This window comes from Oryctolagus cuniculus, chromosome 16, assembly GCF_051225735.1.
Source record: "Oryctolagus cuniculus isolate XC-2025 breed Fujian yellow rabbit chromosome 16, ASM5122573v1, whole genome shotgun sequence".
NCBI lineage: Eukaryota > Metazoa > Chordata > Mammalia > Lagomorpha > Leporidae > Oryctolagus > Oryctolagus cuniculus.
Window position 1 is genome coordinate 21,060,862 of NC_142882.1, and position 24,412 is coordinate 21,085,273.

At 50.7% G+C, this 24,412-nt stretch overlaps 1 protein-coding gene across 8 annotated transcripts; it reads right to left on the reverse strand.

Moving 5' to 3' along the window:
• Positions 1 to 5,937: 5,937 nt before the first annotated feature.
• LOC149121577 (uncharacterized) lies at positions 5,938 to 23,271 on the reverse strand. Of its 8 annotated transcripts, none has more exons than XR_016223376.1 (5): positions 23,089 to 23,268; positions 12,114 to 12,240; positions 11,854 to 11,914; positions 8,371 to 10,130; positions 5,938 to 6,567 (listed from the first exon to the last, which is right to left on the reverse strand). XR_016223376.1 is itself a non-coding variant. In XM_089316506.1 (4 exons), the coding sequence occupies exons 1-4, from the start codon at positions 23,089 to 23,091 to the stop codon at positions 8,558 to 8,560; spliced, it is 1,764 nt and encodes a 587-aa protein (XP_089172632.1). In that variant the 5' UTR covers positions 23,092 to 23,268; the 3' UTR covers positions 5,938 to 8,557. The 8 variants fall into 8 exon arrangements, 3 of the variants coding, with proteins under 3 accessions (XP_089172632.1, XP_089172633.1, XP_089172634.1); XR_016223377.1 differs by having other exon boundaries at positions 8,220 to 10,130; XR_016223378.1 differs by lacking the exon at positions 23,089 to 23,268 and adding an exon at positions 16,251 to 21,073.
• Positions 23,272 to 24,412: the final 1,141 nt, after the last annotated feature.

A 24,412-nucleotide genomic window follows, 5' to 3' on the forward strand; every position in this document is an offset into this window, starting at 1 on the left:
GCTCCCTGCGCATGCGCACCCGGGGAGGCAGCAGGTTGCGGTTCAAGTAGTGGGGTCCCTGCCGCCCCTGTGGAGGACCCGGATGGAGTTCCGGGCTCCTGGTGTTGGCCTAGCCTGTTGTAGAACCAGCAGATGGAAACTCTCTCTCCCCTTCCCCTTAAATAAAATTAATAAATGCATCATGAAGCTTTTTTCATATCAGTAACCTCCCTAATTGTTTATGAAGGTACCTAAGATGCTATGCCTAAGGAACTGTGTCTTTAAACAGACACAGGGGGCCGGTATTGTGTCGCAGATGGGCACCAGTTTCAGTCCCACTTCCGATGCAGCTCTCTGCAGAATGGCCCAAGTGCTTGGGTCTCCACCACCCACACTGGAGACCCGAATGAAGCTCCTGGCCCTCGCTGGCCCAGCCCTGGCCCTGGTGGCCATCTAGGGAGGAAAGCAGTGTAGGGAAGATCTCTCAAAATAAATAAATCTTTTTAAAAAAATATAGCAAAATAAATATTCCAAATATTTAATAATTTCTATTTTGTAGTGAAGTACATCATAATTACAAAATAAAGCATAAAATGTTTTATGGCTAAATAATAATTGTATAAATTTCTGTGGCCTACACAGCTATGGTAATTAATAGGTCCTGGGCCCTTCACAGCCTGACCACATGTCCCTTCTGTCTCAAGACGCTACTAACGATGCAGCCTTGCACGGATATTCTTCAGTCTTACTATCTACTATTGCTCACGGAGCAGCATTTGGCTTAATTTTACCACTTTGGAATTGTGAAATAAAATGGAGAAAAAATAAAATAAAATAAAATAGAGGGATGGGTGTCTCCATGGTTTCCCTTCTTCCCACTTGTTTCCCGTGTGCTGGTCCCTGCGACCTGGGCCACCCCACTTGCTCATCCATTCTATGTAGGATAGGATTTTGCTTGCTTTTTCATTTTTGCTCTTACAGAAATTCCTCACGTCTGTTAAGTGCCCAGGCACAACAGCTTCGCTACAGAGAACATGTGGTGGGTTGGAGGTTCCGAGCAGCTTCAAACTTACCAGCGTTACTGTAATGGAGGATATGAAGAGACCCTCCCACCTTCTCTCGATAGGTGTTTATCCCAATGTCGTGGCTGTGATCACAGAATTATTTAGTGTATGACCCAGTGGCTGTGGGACATTAGCTTTGGGGATGTCTGAGTTTGTGTGACTAAGTGTGTGGGTAGTGACAAAGTCTATGTGATTTTCTTTTTAAAGTACTTATTTGATAGGCAGAGTTGAGGTGGGGGGGGGTTCATCTTCATCCATGGCATCATTCCCCAAATGGCCCAAAAGCCAGGGCTGGGCCAGGCAGAAGCCAGGAGCTCCATCTGGGTCTCCCATGTGGATGGCAGGGACCCAAGCATTTGGGCCATCTTCCATGTGGATGGCAGAGACCCAAGCACTTGGGCCATCTTCCTCTGCTCTCCCAGGTGCATTAGCAGGGAGCTGGATCAGAAGTGGAGCAGCCGGGACTCGAACTGGCGCCCATGACGGGATGCCGGCCACACAGGCCAAGTCTTAGCCCACCATACCACAGCAGCGGCCCTGGCACATTCCAGTTTCCACAAACCTTTTAAAGTATCCTTCTGTCTGATAGCATAGCAGCTGTTTGAAAAGATTCAGTAAGATATTTCCAGAGAACAGCTACAGAACCCTTTGACCAAAGAAATGCATTGTTGCAATCACATGTTACAAACCTAGGATGTTTGGAGGTGCTCCAAGCCACTGGAAGGCATCAGACACTCAGAGCCTGCCTGCCGTGGGGGAGATGGAACCGCTGGGATCCACGGCACTGCACGACAGGGCAGGAGAGGAACCATTCCCGTGGGCTGCTCTGTGACTGCACCATGGCAGTGGCCACACAGTCATCGTGTACAGAGTGCACCACACCCGACGCCAGAGAGGACGGAAGTCAGGGGATCGGAGATCCAAAGTGCAGACAGATCTCTGCGGAAACCTGCACCTCTGAGAAAATGGAACGAGCAGCCCCCAGTGGTTTCCGCATACTCTTGATTGGCAGGGCAAAGTATTAGAAAGCAGGTGTCAGCCGGCGCTGTGGCGCAGTGGGTTAATTCCCACCTGCGGCACCAGCATCCCATGTGGGTTGCTGGTTTGAGTCCTGCCTGCTTCTTTTCCGATCCAGCTCTCTGCTGTGGCCTGGAAAAACAGCAGAAGATGGCCCAAGTCCTTGGGCCCCTGCACCCGCATGGGAGACCTGGAAGAATCTCCTGGCTCCTGGCTTCGGATCAGCCCATCTCCAGCCATTGTAGCCATCTGGGGAGTGAACCAGTGGATGAAAGGCCTCTCTCTCTGTCTCTTCCTCTGTCTATAACTGTTCTTCTCAAACAAATAAAATCTTAAAAAAACAAAACAAAACAAAAACAGGTGTCCACAAAGTCCTTATGCTTTTGTCTGTGACTCCTGTCTGCTTCACTTCCACATTCCAAGGGCCATGCAAGTTCCACCACCAATGATTTCTAACATGGACACAGGAAGGGAACAGGTTCTAGAAAAGTCAGCTCGCGATGCCAACACCGATACAATCCAAGGAGGACATCTCCAAATCTAGCTTATATTCTTATCATAGATCTTAATTTTTCAAAAATTTACTTATTTATTTATTTGAAACACAGAGCAGGAGAGAGGAAGAGACAAAAATAGTAAGAGCTTCCATCCGCTGGTTCACTCCCCAAATGACTGCAACAGCTGGGGCTTGGCCAGGCCAAAGCCAGGAGCCAGGAAATTTCATCCTGGTCTCCCCACATGGGTGGCAGGCGTCCGGGTACCTGGGCCATCTTCTGCTGCCTTCCTAGGTGCATTAGCGCACATCTACAGCTTGAGTGTGGCCCTCAGGGTTGGTGTGCTGAAATTCAAGTTCCACAGTGAGGTTATCAAGGGGATGGACATGTGACCCATTGAGTTTTTGGCGGGCCGGGGCGGGGGCAGGGATTAGGAGAAGATAGCTAAGGACACTAGGATGTAGTCCTTATGATTGAATCCGGGTAATCTGCAAGGCAGAACAGGCACATACACAGGCCTGCTCCCTGATCCTGTGCTGCCAGCAAGCCTCCCATCAGATGCAGCCCACTGCTCTGACAAAAACCCAGAGCCGAAGCAAACCTTCTTGAGAATGATGATAGCAAAGAAAAGCAGACAGATCCACCCCCTGATGCTCCTACCCTCCGTAGAGAAGGTCCAGACCCGCACCCAGCTTTTCCTCCGAGCCCCCATTTCCACCGAAGTTTCACCATTTGCTCACCATCTCATTTCTCTCTCACATGCCCACAAATAAGCACCAGGACTGTACGAATTTGTTTTCTATGTCTCTATTCGGAGTCTAGGGTGCCTGGATTCTTCGTGCTATGTTTTTGAGTATACAATACTGTTTTTTTTTTGACAGGCAGAGTGGATAGTGAGAGAGAGAGAGAGACAGAAAGGTCTTCCTTTTGCCGTTGGTTCACCCTCCAATGGCTGCCACAGCTGGCGCGCTGTGGCCGGCGCACTGCGCTGATCCGAAGGCAGGAGCCAGGTGCTTCTCCTGGTCTCCCATGGGGTGCAGGGCCCAAGCACTTGGGTCATCCTCCACTGCCTTCCCGGGCCACAGCAGAGAGCTGGCCTGGAAGAGGGGCAACCGGGAAAGAATCCAGTGCCCCGACCGGGACTAGAACCCGGTGTGCCGGCGCTGCTAGGTGGAGGATTAGCCTATTGAGCCGCAGCGCCGGCCTTGAGTATACAATACTGTTCTATGAGGGACACGGTGTTTTAGTTGCAGGGGGCTAGTATTGGGGTACAATATGAAAAGCTGCCGCCTATGATGCTGGCATCTCAAATGAACACTGGTTTGAATCCCGGCTGCTCCACTTCTGATCCAGATCCCTGCTAATGCACCTGGGAGAGCAGGGGAAGGTAGCCCAAGTGCTTGGGCCCCTGCAACCCACGTAGGAGGCCTGGATGGAGTTCTTGACTCCTAGCTGCTGCCTGAATCAACCCCAACCGTTGCAGCCATCTGGAGAGTAAACCAGCTGATGGAAGACCTTTTTCTGTCTCTCCCTCTTTGTAACTTTCAAATAAATAAATCTTTTTTTAAAAAATGACTTAGTTGGGATGGTGAGGCTGTTTGTTCTTAGTGTGGCCTCATCTGCCATATATATTAGTGAGTTTATCTTTTTTTTTTTTCCCCTAAGATTTATTTGAAAGGCAGTGATTCCCCAAGTGGCCACAATAGCTGAGGCTACGCCAGGCCGACGCCAGGAGCCTGGAACTTCATTCATGTCTCTCATGTGGGCAGCAGGGGTCCAGGGACTTGGGCCATCTTCCACTGCTTCCCCAGGCTCATTAGCAGGGAGCTGGATCTGAAGTGGAGCAGCTGAGACTGAAACTGGCACCCACGTGGGATGCCTGCTCAACCCACTGTGCCACAATGCCAACCTCTATGTATCTTTTTTTTAAATGTTTATTTTTATTTATTTGAAGGAGTGAGACACACAGAAGAGACAGGAACAATTTCCACTTGCTGGTTCACTCTGTCAATGTCCACAACAGTCAGGGCTGGGCCAGGCCAAAGCCAGGAGCTCAGGGTCCCCCGTGTAGGTGGTGGGGATCCCAGTACTTGAGTCTTCAGCTGCTGCCTCCCAGGGTGCATCAGCAAGAAACTGGGCAGAGCAGAGGAGCTAGGGTTCACGCTAGCTCTCTAATTTGGACTGAGGTGATGCCAAGCCATGGTTTGATCTGCTGCACTACAACACACACCTAAAGTTTAGATATCCTGACTGAGGTACTTTACAGAAAACAACAACAACAAAACAAAACAAACCTGTTTAGGGGTCGGCTCTGTGGCGCAGCGGGTTAAAGCCCCGGCCTGAAGTGCTGGCATCCCATATGGGCACTGGTTCTAGTCCCGGCTGCTCCTCTTCCAATCCAGCTCTCTCCAATGGCCTGGGAAAGCAGTGGAAGATGGCCTAAGTGCTTGAGCCCCTGCACCCATGTGGGAGACCCAGAAGAAGCTCCTGGCTTCAGATTGGCAAAGCTCCAGCCATTGCGGCTAATTGGGAAGTGAACCAGTGGATGGAAGACCTCTCTCTCTCTCTCTCTTTTCCTCTCCTTCCCTCTCTGTGTAACTCTTTCATGTAAATCTTTTTTTAAAAGAAAAAAAAAAAGAAAACCTGTTTAATGTATCTTAGGAAATATTTCGTGTTTAGGTAAAAGTAAGAAAGGCAAACACAGGACCAGTAGACTGGGAGCTGGCCTCATCCTCACCAAAAGCTAAGCCTCATGCTATTGAAAAGACAACGTGAGGTCTCTCCGACATCAGACGTTGCACCTCAGGGGCCGTGAAGGATCATGGGGAAAACAGAGGCATCTTGGAACCTCGTCCCTAACACTGGTCAAAGAACACGCGTCACATCCTAAAAATGGCCAACATCTCCTTCTTCTCATTAATATGAATGACTGGGGCTTCCAAGTCCTTCTGTTGTACCTTCTAAATAAAAACTATTGGGATTCCCAAGGATGGACAGAACTCATTCTGTCTTCCTAATCAGCCCATATGAAGGAAGCAGAAAGTACTAGAAGCCTTTCAACGCTCTCATGGAGCCGCAGTGCCATGTGGTTCACGGTCAGGTTCAGTACTACAACTTTATTACAGTGCTTTGCCAGCGCCTGTCATCCTGCTACTCACAACTGTTAAGATTTCACTTTTGATGCTGAGGGAAGAAGAAACCATGATAAAAAATTCCAACTATGCAATGCATTTAAGCAAAATTTTACATGACAGCAGAAGGCCTGTGGTGGTCCACACACAGTATCTGGTGAATAACAAGGCAAAATATACAGTCAACCAGACCCAGGATGGCATTGGGACAGATGCTTTAATCCACTTCTCAGGAAACAGAAGACGGTAACGTTTGGTGCTTGAAAATGTTTAATATGAAAATACTTCTAAGACACACACACGCACATGCACACACACACACAACTTCCACTTGAGAAAAACAATGCATATTTCAAAAATCACACAGAATAAAACAAGACTGAAAATGAGCCGAGGGATTACATTGAGTCTTGATGAACAGGAAACACCTATGGGCTTCTGGAAATGTGCAAGGTGGTGCCTCTCAAGTGAAAGATGACATGAGGGCAAAAAATACCCAAGTTCTCATCAAGTTGTTTCGCTTTGTTTATTAAGCACTTATTTATTTGAAAGGCAGAGTTAGCGACAGAGAAGGAGACAGATTTTACAGATCTGGCTACAATGGCCAAGGCTGGGCCAGGCCAAAGGCAGGAGCCAGGAGCGACATCCAAGTCTTCCATGGGTGGCAGGGGCCCAAGCACCTGGGCCATCTTCCACTGCTTTTCCAGGCCCATTGGCAGGGAGCTGGATCCCCAGTGGAGCTGGGACTCGAACCGGCGCCCACACAGGATGCCTGCATTATAGGCGGCAGCTTAGCCCACTGCACCACGGCACCAGCTCCCATCAGGCTGTTTCACGGTGACATCGCTGCAGCTGTCATGCTGAATAAAGAGCAGCCACCACCTGTACGAACAAGGGTTTTGCGTCAATGAGGCCTTCTACAAAGTCAAGAGAGGGCGGAGTGTATCTCCCCAAGAGAACATCCCCAAGTGTGACGGCACAAACCAGTGCCTCACAGACACCCAGGGCTTGGAGGCAATCCCAAACTGCGAGTGGGTCTTTCACGTGGAGACTTACACCCCTAAGAAAATGTAGTGAAGTAGTCGGTGGGGGATTCTGACAGTAGTTTTGATTGGCAAAACAATCAGAAAAATGGGGTGGAAGAAGGTGTCTACCCCACCACACCCCCTTATTATTCTGTGTCTCTGGTGGCTCCAGATACGACTATTTTCTTCACTTTCACCTCCCAAACCTCTGAGTTGGGCTGCCAGTGAAATTTAACACAGACTCATAAAGTGACTGGATTCTGAAAAACCTCATTCTTAACACTGGAGTAACACAACCCAGAGATCCAGCTCCAATTCTGAATTCCGTGGTCCTATATCACAGGTCTTTTCCCCCGGATTCAAAGTGGACCATCAAAATAATGGCCAGACATACTGCCACTAAAGAGCAACAAGAGAGGAAAATAATTTATTATATTCTGTAATAAATTCTGCTGACAAAGAAAATGAAATAAATGTCTGTGCTCCATAAAATAAATAAATAAATAAAAAATAAAACCAGTAGGGGAGGGCACTGTACTACAGGGTCCCCATGCTATAATGGAGCACCAGTCTGGGCCCTGGCTGCTCTGCTTCTGGTCTAGCTTCCTGCCAATGTACCCTGGAGGCAGCAAATGAAGGCTCAAGTGTGTGTGCTCCTACCACCAATGTGGGAGACCCAGGAAAAGTTCCAAACCCCTGGTTTTGGCCTGGCCCAGCTCTGGGAAGTAAACCACTCAATGGAAAATCGCTCTCTCTCTCTCTCAAAGAAAGGTAGCCTATATATAATATGGACGAGAGATATCCAGAAGTTGCCACAAGGCCAGTAAGAAAATCCCAACAAAGACTAATTTTTCACTTGCCCATTAATCTCACAATAGTTAAAAAACTAGATAAAACTTTAAAATTAAATATCCATACATATTATAAGTACATTTCAGTTCACCCATGGATCCAAAACACTGCAAGATGGATAAATACAGATTCTATTAAGTGATTTAAGAAAACCACATTACCCATGAAACTTGTGTACCACTGCTTAAAATATACTTAAAAATTATCTCACTTCAATATTTTTTGTGAGAATTAATAGAAAGCCATAGTTCAGAGATCCCTATTTTGACCCCGAATAAAGAAAATCAATTCAGAGACCCGTGTGGTGGCACAGCAGGTAAAGCCAGCACTTGCAACACCAGCATCCGATATGAGTACCAGTTCATGCCCCACCTGCTCCACTTCTAAACCAAGTGCTAATGGTCTGGGAAAAGCAGCAGAAGATGGCCTAAGAGTTTGGGTCCCTGTCACCCACATGGGAGACCCGGATGAAGCTCCTAATTTCAGCCTGGCCCAGCCCTGGCCATTGCGACCATCTGGGCAGCAAACCAGCAGATGGAACTCTGTCTCTATCTCTCCCTCCCTCTCTGTAACTCTGACTTTCAAGTCAATCAATCTTAAAAAAAAACAAAACAAAACAAAACAACAACTTGTAACTTTTTTTAACACTGGCCTCACCTTGTATGCTTTATGGAACGTTACATACAGATGAATTTGCATCAGGCTGTTACTGTTACTTGGGTCAGGACCACGACTGTACACTGAGAATATTCACATGTCTCCAAGCACCCGCTCTAGCTGGAAGCTCCCATCGGCGTCTCATACTTACAAGGCTGAATCCACCGGGTACCCCTAGAGAGGCGGTGAGGACGAAAGCCTTCGTCTGTTCCTTCTATGCGGTTTCTCTCCAATCTGAGAGCTCTTCCGCGCTTGCGTTTTGTGCACGCTGAGAAGTTTTCACGGATCTGCGCCGCAGAACAGGCTGAAGGCCAGGCTTCGCCACACTGTGCACGGGCTCAGGGCTTCTCCCCAGCGTGCGTCCGCGCGTGCACGTGCAGGTAGCTGGAGCGGCTGAAGGCTTTACCGCACGTCTTGCACTCGTAGGGCTTCTCCCCAGTGTGGGTCTTTTCGTGTCTTTGGAGGGAACTGGACGACGTGAAGGCTTTGCCGCACTGCTTGCACGCATAGGGCTTCTCCCCCGTGTGGGTCCGCTCGTGGATTCGGAAGGAACTGGAGCGGCTGAAGGCCTTGCCGCACTGCTGGCACTGGTGCAGCTTCTCGCCGGTGTGGTACCGCTCGTGGATCTGGAACGAGCTGGCGCAGATGAACGTTTTCCCGCACTGGCTGCATTTGTAAGGCCCCTCGCCGGTGTGTGTGAGCATGTGCCGGCGAAACATGGCCAGGGAGATGAAGGTCTTCCCGCACTCGGCGCACTCCGAGCGCGCGTCCTGGCGGCTGTGCGTCCGCTCGTGGATGCGGAAGCTGCTGCAACGGCTGAAGGCTTTCCCGCATTTTGTGCACTCGTAGGGCTTCTCCCCGGTGTGAGTCCTTTCGTGCCTTTGGAAAGAACTGGGACAATTGAAGGTCTTCCCGCACCGCTTGCAGCCGTAGGGCTTCTCCCCCGTGTGCGTGCGCTCGTGGATCTGGAAGTTTCGGGAGCAGCTGAAGGCCTTGCCGCACCGCGGGCACTCGTACGGCTTCTCCCCGGTGTGCGTCCGCGCGTGCATGTGCAGGTAGATGGAGCGGCTGAAGGCTTTGCCGCACCTCTTGCACTCGTAGGGCTTCTCCCCGGTGTGGGTCTTCTTGTGTCTTTGGAGGGAACTGGACGACGTGAAGGCTTTGCCGCATTTCGCGCATCCGTGCGGTTTCTCTCCCGTGTGCGTCCGTCTGTGTTTCTCAAAGGAGCTGGACAGGCTGAAGGCCTTGCCGCACTGCTGGCACTGGTGCAGCTTCTCGCCGGTGTGGTACCGCTCGTGGATCTGGAACGAGCTGGCGCAGATGAACGTTTTCCCGCACTGGCCGCATTTGTAAGGCCCCTCGCCGGTGTGTGTGAGCATGTGCCGGCGAAACATGGCCAGGGAGATGAAGGTCTTCCCGCACTCGGCGCACTCCGAGCGCTCCTCCTGGCGGCTTGGAGTCCGACCGTGCACTTGAACTTTACCGGCACAATCAAAGGTGCTGTCACGTGCTGTACACTTGTAGGGTTTTTCTCCAGCGCGCGACCTCTCGTGGTTTTGGAAAGAACTGGGATAACGGAAGCTCTGCCCACGCTCCTTACATTGGTAGGGTTTCTCTCCAGTGTGCGTCCTTTCAGGAACGTCACGGGACAGCTGACCGCTCACGGCTCTCCCGCGTTCCTTCTCTCTGGGTGTCTCTTCCTCTTTCTGAGTTTCACACGGTGGGCATCCAGCGTCTGTCTTCTTGTGCCCACGGAGGGCCGAATGACCGGTGAAGCCTTCCCACGTGCCGCCTTGGCAGGCGTTCACTCCCGTAGTTTTCACGTACAGATACTGATGGAGAATCTGGCTGAAGGTTTCTGGGCGTTGCTGGTCATCCTGAATTTCAGAGAGCCCGTCTCCCGGGAGACTTCTGTAGAAAAGGAGAAGCACTGTTAGGAAGGGCTTTTTCACCATTTTCTATCAACAGTGACTGCACAGATGTTGTCAACGTGTGGTGGAATGAGGAGGCCATGCCAAGAGGGCCGCTGGCAAGGGAGAGTCAGTTACTCAGGAATGGCTTTGAAACCCACCTGGTAATGGAGCCTGCCTGGCAACAGGCTGTGATTGGGTAGCTTCAGATACTGCCTGGCAACAGGGTGTGATCGGTTAGGGCATAGACTGCCCCTTGACCGGATTGGCTGTTTTGGATATATAAGCTGCTGTACCAACTGAAATAAACGAGTATGCAGGCTGCTAGCCTCTGGCCTGATTTCACCCAACTACCCAGGGGGTCTGTGTGGTGACTCCGCGCCTCTTGCCCCCACCATGCTCCTCCTCTCAGAACAAATCCACCTCAACATCCGTGATCAGGGACTTGAGGAAATGCTTGGCAACTGACACAGCTTGACCACAGTTATCCACATAGCGATACTGGGGCTGCCATTGTGATGTGGTGGGGTAAGCACGTTGGGCCCCTGCACCCACGTGGGAGACCAGAAAGAAGCTCCTGGCTTCTGATCAGCTCAGCTCTGGCCGTTGTGGCCATTTAGGGAGTGAACCAAATGGGGAGTGGATGGAAGACCTTTCTCTGTCTGTCTCTACCTCTCACTATAACTCTTTCAAATAAATAAAATAAAAACTTAAAAAAAACAAACAAACAAACCAGGAACTGGAAATACTGAAGACTTTTCCACCTTGATTATGTTCATACAGCTTCTCTCCAGTGTGACAGCTTTCATGTATTTGAAATGAACTGGAGCAAATGAATGTTTTCCCACAGTCCACACATGCATAAGGACAGCCACGTAATACTCAGGTAGATATTTCTGAACAGAATTTTTGATCGATAAAGAAATTTGAGGGGGCCAGCACTGAGAAGCAGTGGATAAAGCTGCCACCTGTGGTGCCGGCATCCCATATGGGCACCGGTTCAAGTCCTGGCTGCTCCTCTTCTGGTCCAGCTCTCTGCTATGGCCTGGGAAATCAGTGGAAGATGGCCCAAGTCCTTGGGTCCCTGTACCCACATGGGAGACCCGGAAGAAGCTCTTGGCTTCTGGCTTCGGGTTGCAAGACCTCTCTCTCCCCCTCCCCTTTCTCCCTCTCTCTCTCCCTCCCTCCCTCCTTCTCTGTAACTCTGCCTTTCAAATAAATAAATAAATAAATCTCTAAAAAGAAAGAAAGGAAGGCCGGCCCCATGGCTACTAGGCTAATCCTCCTCCTGCGGCACCTGCACTCCGGGTTCTAGTCCCAGTCGGGGTGCCAGATTCTGTCCCGGTTGTTCCTCTTCCAGGCCAGCTCTCTGCTATGGCCCGGGAGGGCAGTGGAGGATGGCCCAGGTACTTGGGCCCTGCACCCACATGAGAGACCAGGAGGAAGTACCTGGCTCCTGGCTTTGGATCGGTGCAAGCAGCCACTTGGGGGATGAACCAATGGAAAAAGGAAGACCTTTCTCTCTGTCTCTCTCTCACTGTCTAACTCTGCCTGTCAAAAAAAAAAAAAAAAAAAAAAAAAAAAAAAAAAAAAAGGAGGGAAGGAAGGAAGGAAGGAAGAAAGAAAGAAAACTGAAGCTGGACTTCTGTGTTTTATTGTTAAACTTTCTTGGCATGCTATGCTTCTCTCCAGGGATACTGTTTCCTGTTGTAGGTGCAAAGTACCTTAGGTTTCTCCAAAGATTTCTGTGCTCATCATCCAGGTCCTGGTCTTTCCATTTTATTCCTGAAAGAGACCCAGAAAAATCATTATGAGTTATTACAACAGTTAGAGAAGACATAGTAGATTCCAGGTTCAGGGTGCATGGCAACACTGCTGACCGAGTCAACAACCTCCTGCTTTTCCCCACTGCGACTCTTGGAACAGTGTGCTGACCTACAAACAGCTGTCCTCTAATGACTTGGTGTGGGAATGTCACCCTTACCTACAGCAGCCAGGTTCCTGATGGTTTCTCGCATCACATCCCTGTAGAGATTCTTCTCGGAAGGATCCAGCAAAGCCCACTCCTCTGGGGTGAAGGTCACAGCCACATCCTCCAAGGTCACTGGGTCCTAGGAGATGCCACGTGTGTGCACAAGACAATGGGAAATGCTACGTGAAATCAAGCCAAATCCTACAAACACCACACGTCTTTCTCTTATTTGTGGTAGTTAAGAAAGAGAGAGTATGAGAATTGTGCTGATGTCATTTCATCTGGCATATAGCTATATACATATTTTTACATATAGTCCATCTTATGCAATTGCAAGAAGGACACTGGAGGAGCCAGTATTGTGGTCTTCAAGGGTTAAGCCGCTTGTGACACTGGCATCCCATATGGGTGCCAGTTCGAGTCCCAGCTGCTCCACTTCCAATCCAGCTCCCTGATAATGTGCCTGGGAAAGCAGCAGAGGATGGAACAAGTCCTTGGGCACCTGCGCCCATGTGGGAGACCCAGAAGAGGCTCACAGTTCCTGGCTTCAGATCGGCTCAGCTCAGCTCCAGCCACTGTAGCCATTTGGGGAGTGAACCAACAGATGGAAGACCTCTATCTCTCTGTCTGTCCCTCTCTCTGTAACTCTGTCTTTCAAATAAACAAAATAAATCTTTAAGAAAGATTTAGGAACAGGCATTTGGCTACCTTAAAATGCTGTTGAGAACATCCCTGCCCTACATCAAAATGCCTGAGTTTGACGCCTAGCTCCAGCTCCTAACTCCAGTTTCCTGCTAATCTGGACCCTGAGAGGCAGTAGCAATCAATCAAGTAACTGGATTGCTGCTACCCACATGGAAGACCTGGGCTGTTCCCACCTCCTGGCTTTGGCCTGGCCCTACCCTGTCCAAGGAGGTCAGGGGGAGAGCAGACAGGAGGACAGGAGCTTGCTCATTCTGTCTCTCAAATTAATTAACTGTTTCAATCTACGATTTGGAAAGGTAACATTCCAACAGCATAATAGTAGCAGAGATTAAACAGTGAGAAACAGGAAAAGCATCTTCAATGGAGCAGCACTGAAGTTCTTAATGATACAGCAGACATTTCAGAATAGTGGCAGAGATCATGAGGATCTGAATACCTGGCTGAGGGCAACCCGCTATCCAACTGGAATACTCCATTGCACTGCCCTCTATTCCACGGAAAACAGTATTATTCATTTCAAGGTGAAAGGTAAAACTACAAAGCTGGGGCTGGCACTGGGGTGCAGCAGGTCAAGTTACAGCTTGCAGCACAGGCATTCCATATCTGAGTGCTGGCTTGAGTCCTGGCTACTCCACTCCGATTCGGCTTCCTGCCATTGTGCCTGGGAAGGCAGCAGAAGATGGTCCAGGTACTTGAGCCTCTGCCTCCCATGTGGTAGATCAGGAGAGAATTCCCGGCTCCTAGCTTTAGCTAGGCCTAGCCTTGGCTGACGTGGCCTTTTGGGGAGTGAACCAGCGGTGGAAACCAATCAGTCAGTATCTCTCTCTCTCCACCCTACCCTCACCTACCTTTCAAATAAATAAGTGAATCTTTTTGTTTAATTATTATACAATTCCCAGTTAAATGCTTTTTTGGTACAAGACTAGGCAGAACTGGGGCCGGCACTGTGGTGTAGTGGGTAATGCCGCTGCCTGCCCTCCATGCCGGCATCCCACATGGGCGCCGGTTCGAGTCCCGGCTGTTCCACTTTCAGGACCCCTGCACTCGCTTGGGAGACCCAGAGGAGGCTCTTGGCTCCTGGCTTCAGATCAGCACAGCTCCAGCCATTGCGGCCAACTGGGGAGTGAACCAGCAGATGGTAGACTCTCTCTTTCTCTGCCTTCTTTCTCTCTGACTTTCAAGTAAATAAATCTTAAAAAAAAAAAAAAGGCATAAAAGCTTTCCATTTTGATCATGAACATATCACCTACTTTTTCTTGGTCTGAAGGCTTTTGCTGTCCTATCTGACAATCTTTTCCCCAAGTCTAAGCTCACGAGGACTGTGGATAACCACAACTTGTTCTACAGAGATGTCCTCTGGTTCCCACAGGAGGAACGGATAATTCTTTGGGATGACAGGGAACTGAAACCCACCACACTACAAAAGTCACACTACAGGAGCTGCTGCTATGGCGCAGTGGGTTAACACCCTGGCCTGAAGTGCCAGCATCCCATATGGATGCCGGTTTGAGACCCGGCTGCTCTACTTCCAATCCAGCTCTCTGCTATGACCTGAGAAAGCAGCAGAAGATGGCCCAAGTCCTTGGGCCCCAGCACCTGCATGGGAGATCTGGAAGAAGCTCCTGGCTCCTGGTTTTGGATTGGCACAGCTCCGGCCATTGCAGCCAGTTGGCGAGTGAACCAGTGGATGAAAGACCCCTCTCTCTGCCTCTCCTCTCTCTGTGTAACTCTTTCAAATAAATAAATAAATCTTAAAAAAAAAAAGTCAGACTACAATGTTATACTATCATAGCACTCATAAACTGTACACTCTAATAACACACCATATTAACTATACACAATATGTAAGTTTCATAAAAACAAACTATTGATGTATAACTATGCCATAATCTCCGTATGTCACTACAAATTCCTAATGGAACAATCAAAGATCTAAATAAATGCAGAGATATCCCAAGCTCATAGATGGGAAGCTGCAACGTTATTAAGATATAAATTATCCCAATTAAGGATTATTCTAGCAAGTTACCTTGTAGGAAATAAGCCGCCATTAGCTTTCAGGAAACCATAGTCAGTTTTAAACTTTAGAGCCGAAGTGTACAAGAAAAGGCAGAAGACTCAGAACAAGCTGCAGCCCTGACACCATTTGACTTCAAGGCTTGCTGCGGAACTACAGTGGCACAAACAGACCGACAGAACCACCCAGAAGCAAACCACACAAATATAGCCAGCTGGTCTTGGACGAGGGAGCAAAGGCAACTCAATGGAAACAGTACGATCACTTCAACAAAAGATGTTGAAGAATCTGGACACCCATATGTGCGGAAATGAGTTAGAAGCAGCTTTTAAAACCTTCCCAAAGTTAGCGCAAAATGGATCATAAATTGAAGTGTAAAATGCAAAATTTAGGCGCCCGGCACCGTGGCACAGCAGGTAAAGCCCCACCTGCGACACCAGTATCCCATATGGGTGCCGGGTCATTGTGGCCGTGGGGAGCAGGGGATGAACCAGCAGATAGAAGCTCTTGTCTCTCCCTCTCTTTCTGTAACTCTGACTTTCAAATAAATAAACGCATCTTTTTTTTTTTTTTTTGACAGGCAGAGTGGACAGTGAGAGAGGGAGAGACAGAGAGAAAGGTCTTCCTTTTGCCGTTGGTTCACCCTCCAATGGCCGCCACGGCCGGCTGCAGCGTGCTGATCCGAAGGCAGGAGCCAGGTGCTTCTCCTGGTCTCCCATGGGGTGCAGGGCCCAAGGACTTGGGCCATCCTCCACTGCACTCCCTGGCCATAGCAGAGAGCTGGCCTGGAAGAGGGGCAACCGGGACAGAATCTGACGCCCCGACCGGGACTAAAACCCATGTGCCGGTGCCGCAAAGCGGAGGATTAGCCTAGTGAGCTGTGGCGCCAGCCAAATAAATGCATCTTTAAAAAGCAAACTAAAGACCATCTGGAACATAACTCACCGCTAGGGCACCAGAATCCCACAATGGAGCACCTGGGTTTGAGTCCTGACTCTGCTCCCAGCTATAGTTTCCTGCTAATGCCCACCCTGAGAGGCAGCAGGCACCGGCTGAAGAAGTCAGGCTCCTTGGGGCTGGTGTTGTAGGATAGCGGCTAAAGCTACTGTCTGAAGTGCCAGCATCCTGTATGGGCGCTGGTCAAAGTTCCAGCTGCTCCTCTTCCAATACAGCTCCCTGCGAATGTGCCTAGGAAGGCAGCGGAAGAAGGGCCAAGTGTTTAGACCCCTGCCACCCACATGGGAGACCCGGAGGAAGCGCTTGGCTCCTGGCTTCACACTGGCCCAGCTCCAGCCATTGTGGCCATTTGGGGAGTGAAACAGCAGATGGAAGATCTCTCTCCCTCTCTCCCTCTCTCTCTCTCTCTCTCTGTAACTCTGCCTTTCAAATAAATAAATAAATCTTAAAAAAAAAAAAAAAATCCCTACCTGGACTGAGTTCCCAGCTGCTGGAAGTTTTTCTCCATTTATCAAATCAATTAAATAAATTTTTTATTAAGAAATAAAAGAAAGATATCTCATCTACAAGACAAACAACATCACATTATTAGAGAAGTACAACATAAAACAGTGAGGCGCCACCACGTCCCAGCAGAGCGAGTGAAATCCAGAACACGGGCAACAATGTGGAGCAACAGGAACTGTCGCTGTTGGTGTGCATTGGAGTTACTTACCCATCATCCCCTGGTGCCTCCCAGCGTGCCCAGCAGCAAGACGCTGGGCCTCAAGTGGGAGCGGGACTCCAACACAGGATGCAGGCCTCCCAAGCAGGGCTCAGCCCGGCACAAAACGCCTGCCTCGATCTGCAGTCTCATCTGTTATGGCAGCAGCCCAGAGAGACTGAGCCAGAGAAGCCCTTGTCACTCACACATACTCAGGCCCTGAAACCTGCACTGCAGAGAACGGCCTGAGCCCGGATAGAGTGCAACAGAGCAATTTCCGAAATCACAGCTCCTACCTGAAGGCACACGAATGTGTGATGGAGCAGGTTATCGCCAGTAACGGTAATGATAGATGCAGGAACACACACACGGCAGGGACAAAGGGTCCCTGTCTGTGATTGCCACATACCATAATCGATTAATTATAGGCGTGCCTGTGGCAGTGAGTTCTAATCTTCTGTTACCTCAGCTTCCATGCTGAATGCAGGTTTCTTTTTTTAAGATTTTTTTTTTATTTGAAAGAGTTATAGAGAGAGGTAAAAGAGACAGATCTTCCATCCGCTGGTTCACTCCTCAAATGACTGCCATGGCTGGAGCTGCGCTGATCCGAAGCCAGGAGCCAGGAGCTTCTTTGGGTCTCCCACACGGGTGCAGGGTCCCAAGGACTTGGGCCATCTTCCACTGCTTTCCCAGACCACAGCAGAGAGCTGGATGGGAAGTGGAGCAGCCAGGACTCGAATCGGCACCCATACGGGATGCCAGCACTGCAGGCAGGAGCTTTAGCCCACTGTGCCAGGCCCTGAATACAGGTATAACTTTCTCATACTAGAAGCGGAAGTCAGTTCACCCCTCCTCCCAGTTCCTCAGTGTGATCATCGTACAGCTGCCTCCTGGCGACCAGTTTCCTCCAGGACAGCTAGAACCAACGTACTTGACTTGTCCACTGGCCCCTACCCTCCTTCCTCCAACACAGGCTGCACAGATCCGCAGCACAGCCACCTCTCAGGCACGGCGTGATTCCACGGAAGACAGGCCAGCTCACCTGTAAACCCACCCACAGAACTCCCTGTGGGAACACAGCAATCTGCTAGCTCACGTCCCAGATGGCTGTCCCCCTTCTCTCCAGAGCCTCTAAGTAAGAAAGGCCTGTTTCTTTTATTTCACATCATTTGTTAACCTGCTTTCTCTGTCTCACCTAACTGACACACATGAAGCTACCATCTGGCTCCATCGGGGCTCTCTTAGGAAGTGGCTATCTTGGGGCTGGCGCTGTGGTGTAGTAGGTTAAGCATCTGCCAGTGGTGCCAGCATCCGATATGGGTGCCAGTTCAAGTCCTGGCTGATGGCCTGGGAAAGCAGTAGAAGATGGCCCATGTGCTTGGGCCCCTGCACCCACGTGGGAGACCTGGAAGAAGCTCCTGGCTCCTGGCTTTGGATTGGCTTAGCTCCAGCCATTGTGGCCATTTGTGGAGTGAACCAGTGGATGGAAGACCCCTCCCTCTCCCTCTCCCTTTCTCTGTCTGTAACTCTGCCTCTCCAATGCAGCTCTATTAAAATGCAAAGCCCATCCAAGTGTTGTAGAATGGGGTGAAAAGATAAAACCACCATCTGGAAGAAAAATATGTGCAATTCATACAGGACTAGTGAGCAGAAGGTGTGTGTGTGTGTGTATGCATGTGTGTTTAAGTAAAAATGACACATGAAAAAGTAACATGGGAAAATTACTGAAAATAATTTCACAGAAAAGACCACGGAGGAAAAGCACTCAGTACCAACGAATATCAGTAAGAAAGCAAAAGAAAGTCACACAGAGCGTGTTCCATCACCAGAGGGGCCAAACCAGATAAACTAACAATTCCGGTTGACAAAGCTTAGAAATCAAAACACTCCAGTGTGCAGGAACAGGCAGACTTGTGAACCTACAATACACCGACATTTCCCAGGGAAAGTGAATTTACTCAGAATCTACAGCCCAGCAATTTTTCCCCATCATGGAAAAAAGTTCGGATGCAATAGCACTTGGGGACAAAGCTAAAAGGACAGCGTAATATCCAAAGCAACTGGGAACATCGAAGCCCCACAAGCAATGGGTGAGTCAACGGGTTGAGCTGCAGCCTCAGACAGCATGTATGTGTAGCACTGAGGCAAAGGAATCCTGGGCATAGCATCAGACTGGGTGGTGCACCACAAGCGTTCATAGTCTTACTTAAGTTTACAAATGTTCCGCTTCCAGAATTTCCTTGCTTTCTTCCAATCTCCTCACTCAATCCAGGGAGCCGGCAAACAGGAACACGCATGCGTAAACCATGGCCTCACACTCCCGCAAATTAGAAGGATGTGACGTCAGGATTCCACAAGCGGAAGCCCCTCAGGGGAGCTACTTCACCACCAGCTCACAAGGAACCCACAACTCCCAAGGTTAAAGCCATTCCCAAGCGTGGGGACCGCTCTCACCGCGGAGATGCAGCCCAGGGGAGCTCCATTCGCCACAAGTCCGTGCTTCTGACCAACCCGCTCCTTGTGTTCCAAAAATTCCCTATAGGATTATAAAACTCAGCCCAGACTGTCTGAGGGTTTACCAGCATTCTCAACAGATACAACTCCCGAAGTCAGCCGCAAGAGGCTATGGGGCGAGAGAGGGAGGGATGAAACAAGTCTCCCCTCCTGACCCGGAAGCTCTCTAAATGTTCTGAACTCCATTTCCAGCCTCTCTCCCCTCACAGAGGTCAGGGAAAGGGGAGCTTTATAGGCCCAACCCTCTTTCCAATTGGCAGCCCCCTCCCTCCCGGAAGCTATCAATGGGCCCCCATTAGCATCAATTCTAGATGGCATGCAGGGGGGCTTGTGGCGAATAACAAAAGACACTGGAGACACTCCAGAAATCCTAAAAGTGCCAGGAGCTGGGGGGAAAAAAAAATCACTTTTAAAAAATTATGTCATACACCCCCAGACTCTCAAACCCATACACCCTGTCATCATCATAAACCAAACATCATCTTTCTCTTCACTCTGAGCCCTCAGGCGTTGTCAACTGCCATCCGGGACTCTACAGAACCTTTTGCCAGAGGCCTTGTGATCCAGGTCCTAAGGCAAAGCTGTGCCCCTTCCCCCACTCGGAGTGATCCCGGCTTATCTCCTGCCTATGAGACAGACAAGTCCTTTTTCTACCTAATTTTTGGGACGTAAGTATTATACTGTTTTAACCTTACTATGATACTCCTTTTCTTTTTCTTTCTTTCTTTCTTTTTTTTTTTTTTTTTTTTTTTTGCAAGATTTACTTGAAAGGCAGAGTTAGAGAGAGAGGACAGACAGAGATCCTCATCACTCCCTGATGATCCAGCTCTCTGCCCATACACTGGGGGATGGGGGACCAAGAATGGAACTGTGGATGGGATAGCCAGGCCCAGCTATTTGAGATGTGAATCAGCAATACAGGATCTGTCTCTCCCTCTCTCTCTCTGAATAAATAAATCTTTGAAAAATAAAAATAAACAAAACCAGTCCCAGGACAGTAACAGTCATGGGGCTGGCAGGTTCAGTTCTCCGCTTAATTCGCCTGGAAAAACAGCAGGAAGATGGTCCACGTGCTTGGGCCCTTGCTGCCCACGGGGGACACCGGAGGAAGCTCCTGGCCTAGTCCTGGGCATTGTGGCCATTTAGGGTGTAAACCAGTGGATGGAAGATCTCTCTCTGTGTCTCTCCCTCCTTCTGTAACTCTACCTTCCAAACAAATAAAGAAATTTAAAATAAATAAATAAAGGCATATCATCTGCTCAGCTGTCCAGTGTGCTGGAGCATCTCTCAGGTTACAGGGCTTCTTCCCTGCTGGGAAGGATCCATCAGCTGGACCTCAACGACCTTCCTAAGCAGTCTTAAAATCTCGGCCTTAACATCACACAAGCCTGCTCATTCCCAAGAGGGAGGGAGGGACGGAGGAGGAGAAAGAAACAAAAAACACACACAGCATTTGCAGAATCCAGCAAATCACATATATGCATAGGAGGAGATGAAACATGTTACCCATATCTCATAGCATGCAAGAAAAGCAAAACTATCTCTTTCAGACAATGAACTGATTATTTTCATAACTGATTTAGTAACACAGTGAGTCACAGGTTAACACTTCCAGGTGTTGCAAAGCTCTGTTCCACGGGACCTAGCCTTAATCTGCCAAGTCCAGACAAAAAGACAAAGAATAGTCGTTGCAGTCTGGTGCTGTGGCGTAGTAAGTTAAGCATCCGCCTACAGTGCCAGCATCCCAAATGGGCGCCAGTTCGAGTCCTGGCTTCTCCACTTCTGATCCAGCTCTCTGCTATGGCCTCTGCCTGGCTGTTCCCTCAATATTAGCATCTCAATTCCCTGATTACCAATCTGTCCCCAAGGAATGAAAACTAGGAACCAGGGAAGAAGGGCTGGGTGTTCCAAGGGGCTCAGTGCAGGATGTATCAGGAGATACCTCCCCCCCCACTCTCGGCCCCAGGGTGTCCCCAGGGGTGTGGACAGTTGCTCCCTGAAAAGCCCCACCCTGTACTGCAGACTGTCCTCTATGGGGAGAGACCCAGCGGGAGACTCGGCAGCTGTGGGCATGGTGGGTCAACCCAGGGAGTTCTGAAGCCCAGAACTCAGGTAAAGATTGGGCGGGCGGGGGGGGGGGGGGGGGGAGGAGCTAAGGACACAGCGTTCAGGGAAAGCCATCTGGAGTTATAAGACAAAAGAGGAGAGGCACAAGGATTGGTCCCTTTTTCCACACAGACACACCCAGGTGATGAGTCTCTGCTTTCCTCTCCTACAAAAAGCCCACAAGTGGAAAACAAGTGTTTTTTGTTTTTTTAAAGGGCTGGCCATCTCTTGCAGCGACAACACACTGCATCTGTGTGTTACATAGAACGAAAGGTCCTACTGGGTATCACCTGGAGAACTCGAGAGGTCAATCTGGCTTTTACAGTGTAAGGAGGAATCCAGACATTGAAAGATGGACTGGCAGTACTGCAAAGAACTACTGTGACCGGGAACGCAGGGTTTACACGAGAGGTGGGCTCGGAACAGGGGCCGAGAACCTAAACTGGTTTATTGCGCCGGCACTGTGGCTGTGGGTTAAGCCGCCACCTGTGACGCTGTCCCCGGCTGCTCCACTTTCCATCAAGCTCCCTGCTCATGCACCTGGGAAGGCAGCAGAGGACTCCTGCTTGGACCCCTGCCACCCACGTGGGGGCTGGGGCTGCAGCTCCTCCCATCTTCAGCCTGGTTCAGCCCGGCTCAGCCCTGGCTGGCTGTGGCCATTTGGGGAGTGCAGGAGTGGATGGAAGATCTCTCTCCCTCTGTCACTCTGCCTTTCAAACAAACAAGTAAATAAGTAAATCTTTTAAAAAGTATCATATCTGCCTGCAGTGCCAGCAGCCCATATGGACACCAGTTCATGCCCCGGCTGCTCCTCTTTTTTTTTTTTTTTTTTTTTTTGACAGGCAGAGTGGACAATGAGAGAGAGAGATAGAGAGAAAGGTCTTCCTTTTGCCGTTGGTTCACCCTCCAATGGCCGCCGCGGCCAGCGCGCTGTGGCCGGCGCACCGCGCTGATCCGATGGCAGGAGCCAGGAGCCAGGTGCTTCTCCTGGTCTCCCATGGGGTGCAGGGCCCAAGCACCTGGGCCATCCTCCACTGCACTCCCTGGCCACAGCAGAGAGCTGGCCTGGAAGAGGGGCAACCGGGACAGAATCCGGCGCCCCGACCGGGACTAGAACCCGGTGTGCCGGCGCCGCAAGGCGGAGGATTAGCCTAGTGAGCCGTGGCGCCGGCCTGCTCCTCTTCTGATCCAGTTTCCGCTATGGCCTGGGAAAGAAGCGGAAGATGGCCTTAGTCCTTGGGCCCTTGCACCCACGTGGGAGACCCGGAAGAAGCTCCTGGCTCCTGGCTCCGAATCGGCGCAGCTCCGGCCATTGTGGGCAGTTGGGGAGTGAACCAGCAAATGTAAGACCTCTTTCTCTCTCTCTTTCATATCAATAAAATAAATATTAAACAAAAAAATTTGTTGCTCGGGGCGGCAGCTTCTTTAGGGGACTACCCCCTCCCACCCGTTCCCTTGGTTGTCACAATGAAGATTTCAACAACTCCTGCCTGAGGCTAATTATCCCAGGACCCAAGTGGCCGGATCCCTGACCCTGACCCTGACCCTAACACTAACACTAACCTTGCTAACATCACAGGGTGGGGGAGCTGGTGGCAGATTTGCGACCCTGCTACCCATAAACCTGGAAAGCTCGGGGGATAACCCGAGCCCCCTACACGGAGAGCAGCGCCTGGAGACCCCCCCCCTCCCCGCCACAGGCTCACACAGCGCGTCCCACGCACCAGCTCCACCCACGGAACCCAGAATCTCCCCCCAGGACCCTGCAGCCCGCACCGCACAGTCTGCGGGAGACGCGCGGCTGCGGGCGCACAGCCGCCCACAGAGGGGCTCCGGGCCGGGGCCGAAGATGCCACACTCGGGGGCGGTGACAGAACGCCGGGGTGGGGGGCCAGGCGACAGCCCCAGCCCCGACCCCGCGGCCACAGCCGGCTCCCGTCTGCTCCCCCCGCTGGGACGCGTGCCCCCCCCCGACGGGATCTCACCATTTCGGGGGCCTCGCAGCGGCTCCCGCCCCCGTGAAGATCACAGCCAGACGGCAGCTGCGACAGAGCCCCCACAGGCCACCGGCAGGGCGGCCGGCGATTGTTACGACACTCACGTACGGTCACCCGGCAACCTCTTCGCCCGCCCGTCTTAGCGGGCGCGGCTGATTGGACGGTTCCCGCAGCTCGGCCCGCCCCCTCCGGCGTCGGCGAGGAGGATGCGCGCGGCTTGTGTCTGTCCGCCCGGGGTGCGGGAGCTGTCCCTGTCCCTCGTTTAGTGCGAACGCGTTCCCCCCACCCCAGGACACGCACTGGGGTCTTTGCACTACGGGATGCGGCGATGCGGGCGTGTGCGGAGAATTCCAGGGCTCTCCGGGACCAACGGCGCCCTGGCCCCCAGCTGGATGGGGCGACGCGGAGGACGCCGCAGGCGGGGGTCTTGCGTCCCGGGCCGCAGTGCCGGGCTGGAGTCGGGGCTCCTCCGCTTGGGATCCAGCGCCCCTGACTCAAGTCTCGGTCACCCACAGGGGAGACCCCATGGAGTTGGCTGTAGGGGGCATTTGCTGAGTAAACTACCAAGGAAGGGAGACGGAGTGTGTGTGTGTGTGTATGTACCTTTAAGTCAAATTTAAAAATGTAAATTTTGAATGTACTTTTTCTAAAAAGATATTTATTTATTTTACTTGAAGGTCAGAGTTACACAGAGAGAGGAGAGGCCGAGAGAGAGGTCTTCCATCCGTTGGTTCACTCCCCAGTTGGCCACAAGGGCCAGAGCTGAGCTGATCCTGAGCCAGGGGCTGCTTCTGGGTCTCCCGCGCAGGTGCAGGGGCCCAAGGACTTGGGCCATCTTCTACTGCTTTCCCAGGCCATAGCAGAGAGCTGGATCAGAAGTGGAGCAGCCGAGACTCGAACTCGCACCCATACGAGATGCCAGGACTACAGGTGGTAGCTTCATCCACCCCCACGCCTATATTCCTTGTCACTTGTCACACAGTATCTTCTCATCTCCTCCTCTCCAAACCCCAGGCGCTCACTAACCCATCTGCGGTGACATATTCCAGACTTCCATGGGAATGGCAGTAGTTACTACACAGCCTTTCTGATTCACTGCACTGACCTGGCATAGTTGTTTCAAGGACCAGCCGTATAAACCACGTATCCATACTTCATTTGCTTCTATGGTGAATACTATGCCATTGTATGTATTTATTCACTCATTAATGCACATTTGGTTGGTTCCACTTTTCTGGGTATTTTGAATAATGTGCTGTTAAGATTCATGTACAATATTTTATGTGGACTCGTGTACAATTCTGCTGGACAC

Bases quoted from the DNA above. Each gene is read 5' to 3' on its own strand.
- LOC149121577 (XM_089316506.1), bottom strand. The intron at 11,915-12,113 runs GTAAGGGTGACA...GGTCTCTTTCAG, and splicing joins CAGGAACCTGGCTGCTGTAG to GAATAAAATGGAAAGACCAG. The intron at 10,131-11,853 runs GTACTTTGCACC...CCTTTTCTACAG, and splicing joins AATCTTTGGAGAAACCTAAG to AAGTCTCCCGGGAGACGGGC.